General features: G+C 35.2%; 2 protein-coding genes across 2 annotated transcripts; both read left to right on the top strand.

The window, feature by feature from the left end:
- The first annotated feature begins 1,837 nt into the window (after positions 1-1,837).
- LOC121457701 (olfactory receptor 502-like) lies at positions 1,838-2,783 on the top strand. The gene has a single exon (XM_041666634.1). It carries the CDS (start codon positions 1,839-1,841, stop codon positions 2,781-2,783), a length of 945 nt encoding a protein of 314 aa, XP_041522568.1. The 5' UTR covers position 1,838.
- A 3,850-nt stretch (positions 2,784-6,633) lies between these two features.
- Positions 6,634-7,578, top strand: LOC121457704 (olfactory receptor 507). The gene has a single exon (XM_041666637.1). It carries the CDS (start codon positions 6,634-6,636, stop codon positions 7,576-7,578), a length of 945 nt encoding a protein of 314 aa, XP_041522571.1.
- The last annotated feature ends 919 nt before the right edge of the window (positions 7,579-8,497 follow it).

Genomic DNA, 8,497 nt, shown 5'->3' with positions numbered 1-8,497 from the left:
GGCCTGTTCCAGATGAGACTGCAGAGTTTCGAACCTCATCTGAGAGACCTGAAAGTGATGCTGCAGCTTTTGGACCAAGTGCTTTTCCTGCATGACCATTTCCCTCTGCTTCTGCAGGAACTGAAAGCTTTCTTCCAATCTCTTGAGCTCCTGTTGTTGCTGGATTTTGAGGTAACTGATCTCTTCGTCTTGGTCATTATGGATCAATTTCAAATCCTCCAGGTGGTACTTCAGCACGGTCCAATCATTCTGCAGTTTCCTTTGCTCCTGCCTCAGCTCGTCCACCTTCTTCTTTATCTGAGTCCTTTCCATCAGTAGTCGGCTGTGCAGATCCCGATAGAAGACACACCAGTGAGGGAAATTCCAGCTCTCCTCCAGGTGATCACATCTAATGTGATTCACGTGACTGTGACTCAGTTCTCGAGAAGAGAAGAACGCATCAAAAATATACTTGAGATACAGAAATCCTGAGACAAAAATTACTCAGAAGCCTACATTTACCAGCTAGTGGACTCCGCCTTGGGGTAACATGACATAGAAGCTCCTATGTGGAACAGACCCAGGATCTTGAAGAGGTCATTAAAATTGTGACTACCTCACTAGCATGTCTCTAAGGCAAGCACTTGCCTGTAGTAGGTGTAGTAGGTGCTATCAATATGCAGTGATAAATGTTAATTGGTCTTAATTTTGTTTGATTTTTGGTTTGGATTTTCATTTTGTTTCATTTGGCTTTGGTTTTGCTATTTTGACGTTATTTATTCTTGTTATTAGTACCATAATTTTCCAAGTTTATCCATTGTTTATGTTCACTATTGTGTAGTAGGTACTATCAATATGCAGTGATAAATGTTAAATAGCTTTATTTTTGTTTTAGATTTTTGTTTATGGTTCATTTGGTTTTGGTTTTGCTATCTTGATGTTATTTATCTTGTTTTTAGTACCATAATTTTCCAAGTTTATCCATTGTTTATGTTCACTATTGTTAAAATATATTGTTTATTAATAAAAAAGCAATTTCCAACTTTTCAAAAAAAAACACTGATTCCTTTCTAGATTTTCAAGTTCAAGAAAATTCATCTTGATGTGCCCTTGCTTCACTAATATACTACATAAATGTTGTACTAAGGAAGCTTAGATTTTGTGTATTACACACACAGCTGCAAAACTTCTCTGCTGTATATCTAAAATGTGTATTTGCCCTGAATTTCACTGTGACTCTCAAATGAATAATGGTTATTAAAGGTTTAAATCAAGTTCAGTCTGCCTGTTGTTTATATGTTGATCCTAGAATTCTTGTATAATCATAAACTATTTGCTATTTTCAAATTGAATAGTCTCAATAAAACATAAATAGTAAGATTGATTAATATTACCTGTGGGAAACTAAAGAACCATACATGTAAAATTCTATATCTTGTTCTGGTGCATAATAGGCATGTAGTAAGACTAGCCATTAAGTCTTCATCACATAATTCTGTGGTTGCACACTTCCTGTGCTATTTATAATTTTTGTACTTTTATATGTGTCATATTTAAAAACTTTAGTTATAAAACCACATAGGTATACTTTACTATAAATAACTAAAAAGACAAGAGATACATTATATGAAGGAAGCTTGCTAGCATTTGTTTTAAAACTTTAAGTCACATTAAATGCAAAAAAGTATATGTACACCCAGAGTCCTGACTAATATTTTGTCAGATAAAATTGTCAGTTATTTTGAATGATATATTTGTGATATACCAAGATTGAGCTGCTGAAATTGAAGTCATTTTCATTACTCCATTTCTGTAATGTCTCTATAACAGCTTTGATCTGGCAGCATCGACACTATCCCATGGCTTTCCTGAAGGATGGAAACCACACTGAAGTGACAGAGTTTATTTTATTGGGCCTGACAGATGACCCAGTTTTTAGAGTCATCCTCTTCATCATCATCCTGTGCATCTACCTGGTCACCGTGTCTGGAAACCTCAGTACCATCCTCCTTATCAGAGTCTCTTCCCAGCTCCATCACCCCATGTACTTTTTTCTCAGTCACTTGGCCTCTGCTGACATAGGCTACTCATCTTCTGTCACCCCCAATATGCTTGTCAACTTCCTGGTGAAGAGAAGTACCATTACCTACTGTGGATGTGCTATTCAACTTGGCTCAGGTGCTTTCTTTGGAACAGTTGAGTGCTTTGTTCTGGCTGCGATGGCTTATGATCACTTTATAGCAATCTGTAACCCACTGCTTTATTTCATGAAGATGTCCACACAAGTCTGTGTCCAGTTGCTTATAGTAGCATACATAAGTGGTTTTCTTAATGCCTCCTCCTTTACCATTTCCTTCTTTTCTTTTTTCTTCTGTGGACCAAACAGAATCAATCACTTTTTCTGTGATTTTACTCCTTTAGTTGAACTCTCCTGCTCAGATGACAGTGTTTCTATTGTTCTTGCCACTATTTCTGTTGGCACTGTGATTGTGATCACAGTGTTTGTAATTATTGTCTCCTACACCTACATCCTCATCACCATCCTGAAGATGCGCTCCACTGAGGGCCGCCAGAAGGCCTTCTCCACCTGCACCTCCCACCTCACTGCAGTCACTCTGTTCTATGGGACCGTCACCTTCATCTATGTGATGCCTAAGTCCAGCTACTCCACAGACCAGAACAAGGTGTTGTCTGTATTCTATATAGTGGTAATCCCCATGTTAAATCCACTCATCTACAGCCTTAGGAATAATGAGATCAAGGGTGCTCTAAAGAGACAATTTGGTAGGAAAATATTTTCTTAGAGACATTTGTTATGTTGTAGGACTTGATATTGCAACAATGTTTATAGTAACACAAGTTGAGGGTCTGTGATTGAAAAAGTCTGTTGATATATTATTATCAAGTAAGGACCATTGCAATAAATATCACAGTTCAATTTTCAGATTATAGATGAAATAAAAGAGTCATTGTAAGTTACCTTTAATAAAATCAAATAAAGTTTTAACAGCAAAGGTGATTCATATGAAACCTAATATGCTGCAATGTTTTCAAGGTATTTTACATTTTTAAAAATATTTGATAGTCAACTTTGGTACATATTGCATTTTACCTGTCCCCAAAGTCTCATGTTTTTGTTAAATACATATTTGTTTTTGCTGTTGGTAAGGGTGAGAATCAGAGGTGTTGAGCCTAGTGGGTAGTTTTTAATTTACTAGAGACATGCCATAAAGGATATTTGGCACTCAGAATGTTTTGTTTCTTCTCTTCATTTACTATAAAATGAAGATATTTGTTCCACCATGTTTGATCATGATAAGAATTCAAACATTAAATTCCAACATTAGATTAAGTTATATTCATGAGCTTGTAAGGACAAAAAGAATCAAACAACAAGAAAAACAACAGAAATTATTTTCTCCCAAAGAGCCAAGCCTATATAGGGTTAGGGTTTATATATGTGATGATCACATTTGCTGCTTTCAGAAAATTTCTTCTTCACAATTTCAGAAAATTTCTTCTTCACAATTTCAATGTTGGATTTATAAGCTTGGCTGCTCCTTTCTCCTTCACTTTAGTGTTTTAGAAACAAAATCCATCTTTTTGCTTATAAAATAAAAGTCATTGATGTTTTTATTCATTCATTTACATTTTCAAACAATCCAGAATGGTGTCCAGTGATAGATTTCAAATATATAGTCTAACCCATTGGATGTAGTTCCAAATGAAAAGGGTCAAAGTGTAATACAAACTCCTATACAAGATCTTGACAATAAAACTAAAACATAAGTGATTTAGGCTATCAGAAGAGGTTGAGAACTGATGATAAAACAAAAATCAACAACAAAGACGTGGGGGGGGGATTGATGTGCCACAGCCAAAAGTTTGACAGTGTTGGTATTGTTGAGAACCTAAAACCTGAGAAAGGATTGCAGAATGTGAGGAACATGTCAAATAAGGTAGTACCTATGTGTATAAGTTGTGTGAATGCACTATTTCATTCATGTTCATTGAGGCTTCTGTTCAAACAATGGCAGAGTTGTTCACTTTAACCAGCCTTGTGTTGCATACAACTAAAGGAATTGAAAAAAATCTTAAGTATATATTCAACATTAAATTATAGCTTACAGAATAAACATTTTCTAAGTATCCCCCAGAACATGATAAATCAGTAGACCTAAAATTATATCTATGCCTATGTGTGTGTGTGTGTGTGTTCATGGTCCCTGAAAAAGTTGTTCAGAGTTTTAAGAATTACTTTATTCAGGGAATTGGACAGTGAACAAAAGAGCTTTGATGGTGGAATTTTGAAAGTTGATTAATCCTCAGGGCTCAGCCACTACATCAAGGTGGCATCAGAGATAGAGTGAAAGATTCCATAAAATTAAGATTATCAGGAATCAGACTGAGTCTTCAAACTGAACACTGTTTCTACCTACCTTCATCATAAAATAAAAGCTAAAATCTGCTTGAGGTGGGAATTATGAGCTATCAATTCTTACTTGAGGACGAGGCACATGTATTTGTACTCATAGTTATCTATATAACAATATTTTATATCTTTGTCTGTGAAAAATAAATGTTTCTTAAATAACTGCTTTTTAAAAAAGCAACTTTACATCTCCTCCCTCACCACATTCCTCAAGCTCCCTAATGAAGGGAATTATATCACTCAGTAGAAAACACACTGAGTGAATGGTATTAAATGAAAGAAGAAAATATTGACTATTTTTATCTCAGAATCCACTACCATGAAATTTAAAATGAACCCAGAATTAACATTTGTTTAAGGTAATCCTGTTATCATATACTCCTAATAATGAAAGTCAAATGAAAGTGCACCAATACACACATAAAAAAATCTAAAATTGCTCCTTGAAATTTATGTTTATATGTCATAAATGGTTTATTTCACCTGAGATAACGTTCCCTGGGGATTTGAATTTATATTTGAATCCTCAGACTCTTCAGAGACTTATTCTCAATGGTAAATAATGATTGTGGGGGACAGCTATGACACTATAAAAATATGATGTAATTATCTTCACTTTCTACTTTAGAATGAGTCCTTATTTCAAAAGGTGAGTGTCCTAACTTGGCTCTACCAGTGGAGAATACTTTACTCTTTGAAAATATGTACCTATTTAGAAGTTGTAGTCAAGAAAAAAGTCAGGTATAAGTAAGAAAAATTACATGATTTATATTTTCATAGTCAAATTCCTGTGATTAATCAGGCATAGAGCTTAGCTTCCATAGCACTCTTATTTATTCACATACTTAGAAGGCTTGAAGCTCACATGGTGTCTAATGGTGTGTAAGCTTAGCACCAAGAAAAAATGCTAATAAATTCAAAACTTTGACATAGCTCAGTGATTTTCTGACCAATGCTTCATGAAAAGGCAGACTTTGTTTACTGACTGACTACTCTAGTATCACAGGCTCTAGGCACCTTGGACAAACACAAGAATATAAGGGTAAAAGTCTCAAGATATGATAACCTGCTCCTAGTTGGGAAGCCTGGGTAAGCTTGATATTCCAGGTTGAATATTTATCCTTGTACTCTGTTGAACATCACATTATTTCATTCAATTTTATTCCAGCTAGAAAACATTATTATGTTAGGAGAAGATTGATGAGTGTGTGAATAAGCTCATACTAATATTAATAGAAATGGTATTCACATATTTGTCAATGATTAGGCTGATGTGAAAAATAACCATAAGGCAATGCTTTGATTGGTAAGTAAATATTTAATTAATTTATGGCATGTCTTCCCATTTATAATATTAGTTCTTCCCAAATATTGTAAAATATTATATTTCTCATTATAAAAACCCTGTCTCGAAAAACCAAAAAAAAAAAACTGTCCTTAAGTTAGTTAGATAGTTGACAGACTTGATGACCTACAACGCCAAGCATGGACCTTCTATTAGAAAACTGACTTCTTGTCTCCACCAAATTAACACATTCCTCATTTTCTTGTCACTCATCACACACAGTATAGTAAGAGCAGACTGAATTCACATTGCTTGTAGTTCTTGTCTTCTTTCCATTGCTTCCTAGCATTAAGACTAAATTCACACTGCCTGTAGTTCATGTCTTCTTTCCAGTGTTTCCTCTGCATTGTTAATTTCCTTAACATTTCCAAATCACCCATTTTATAAACCATGAAATTGAATCACTAAGATTTATAGTATTACTTCATGGAAACAGCAGTAGAGCACTGTATAATATATTTAAAGTGATTTGGAAAGTATTCTTAAAGATCAGAAAATTCTTAGGACTCCATTGCATAATTTTGTATTTGTACACCTTAGTTCTTTCTTTTACATAGGACAATTCTCTGTTATTTTCAAAAGTCTCACAATTTACACATTTAGGATTAAACATAGTTAAGTATATTTTATTATACAAAAATATAAAGACACATTATTTGAAGGAATTTTTTAGCATTTCATTTTGAAATTTATTAAATAATCAATGCATATGAACATATAAACACTGGTAACCCAATGTAATACTCTAAATATATGGTTTAAAGAATGCATTTATTTGTACTATATATGTGTTATTGAAAATATAGCCACATATTTACAAATCCTTTCATGTAATGTCTTCCTCACAGCCTTGTTCTGGCAGCACCTACACTCTCCCATGGCTCTCTTGGAGGATGGGAACCACACTGCAGTGACAGAGTTTATTTTATTGGGCCTGACAGATGACCCAGTCCTTAAAGTCATACTCTTCACCATCATCCTCTGCATCTACCTGGTGACCGTGTCTGGGAACCTCAGCACCATCCTTCTCATCAGAGTCTCTTCCCAGCTCCATCACCCCATGTACTTTTTTCTGAGTCACTTGGCTTCTGTTGACATAGGCATCTCATCTTCTGTCACACCCAATATGCTTGCCAATTTCTTGGTAGAGAGAAACACCATCTCCTACCTTGGATGTGCCATCCAACTTGGCTCAGCTGCTTTCTTAGGATCAACTGAGTCCTTCATTCTGGCTACCATGGCTTATGATCGTTTTGTGGCAATCTGTAGCCCACTGCTTTATTCAACCAAAATATCCACACAAATCTGTGTCCAGTTGCTTATAGGATCATATATTGGTGGTTTTCTTAATGCTTCTTTTTTCATCATTTCCTTCTTTTCTTTTATATTCTGTGGACCAAACAGAATCAATCATTTTTTCTGTGATTTTACTCCATTAGTTGAACTCTCCTGTTCTTATAACAGTGTCCTCATAATTGTTGATTCATTTTCTGCTGGATCCATCATTGTGATCACAGTGTTTGTCATAGCCATTTCCTATACCTACATCCTCATCACCATTCTGAAGATGCGCTCCACTGAGGGCCGCCACAAAGCCTTTTCCACCTGCACCTCGCACCTCACTGCAGTGATTGTATTCTATGGGACTGTCACCTTCATCTATGTGATGCCCAAGTCCAGCTACTCCACAAACCAGAACAAAGTGTTATCTGTGTTCTACATGGTGGTGATCCCCATGTTGAACCCCCTCATCTACAGTCTCAGGAATAATGAGATTAAAGATGCTCTGAAGAGACAGCTAAGTAAGAAAACATTTTCCTAGAGATGTCTCTAACTTGTTATTTTGTCGCATGCTATGTAATAGTGATATGCCATAGTATTAAAAGGGAAGTGGGGGCTGGAGAGATAGCTCAGTCATCAAAAGCACCAACTGTTCATCAAGAGGACCTGGGTTCAATTACCAGCACCCACATGGCAGCTCACAACTACATATAACTCTAGTTCCCAGGGATCCTACACCCTAAAAAAAAAAAATGAAACTGGGTATTGATAATTGAAATGCATGATATGGCATATTACGAGACTTGAATTTTGGCAGTAAATGTACAGGATGAGTGTTCATACATCAGAAAGTAAATGACATATTCATAGTAAGTTATACATTTCATGCATAACCAAAAGTACTTCCAAAAAATCAGATGTTCAAAATTATTGTTCACTTTTATTCATATTTTAAAGTAATTCTCTTCTATGTAGAAATTACTGACTGTGTAATTTTTTAAGTCTGTGTCCATTTTCAATAACAGCTACCCTTAAGTAAGTGTTTATGATAACTATAGCTCCAACAAAGATATTTAGAGAGAAAATGACAAGGTAGAGCAGACAATAAAATTGTTTCAGGTGTTTTATTGCAGTAGAATCATTTATTTGAATAAAACTTTAACACTCATAGGCATTAGACATGTTCTCTAATCCTCTGATGCTAAAACTGACTGTTTATGGGAGGAGCATTCCATGTAGGGGATGAGATAGATATTATTGGCTATTATGCTGCCCTAGGAAACTTTTTTATATTATGAGAGTGGAATGTAGAGCATGTCAGAATCAATGTGTTCTATCTGTAAACCATAGCCCCAGCTTCCCTAAGAATCTTTACTCTTCTCCATGTGATAATAACAAGTATATTTATTTTTCCCTCCCAACTTGTTTCCTTACACTTAAGGACCCCATCATTGAGTAAA

The sequence above is a fragment of the Microtus oregoni genome, unplaced genomic scaffold (assembly GCF_018167655.1).
Source record: "Microtus oregoni isolate MIOR12 unplaced genomic scaffold, Mior012 000016F_ref0000370, whole genome shotgun sequence".
NCBI classification, from domain to species: domain Eukaryota; kingdom Metazoa; phylum Chordata; class Mammalia; order Rodentia; family Cricetidae; genus Microtus; species Microtus oregoni.
Note: the sequence above shows the minus strand (reverse complement) of the source record. Positions and strands in the feature narration are given on the sequence as shown.

Excerpts from the sequence above, each read along its gene's own strand:
- LOC121457704 (XM_041666637.1), top strand. The coding sequence starts at position 6,634 with ATGGCTCTCTTGGAGGATGGGAACCACACTGCAGTGACAGAGTTTATT.
- LOC121457701 (XM_041666634.1), top strand. The coding sequence starts at position 1,839 with ATGGCTTTCCTGAAGGATGGAAACCACACTGAAGTGACAGAGTTTATT.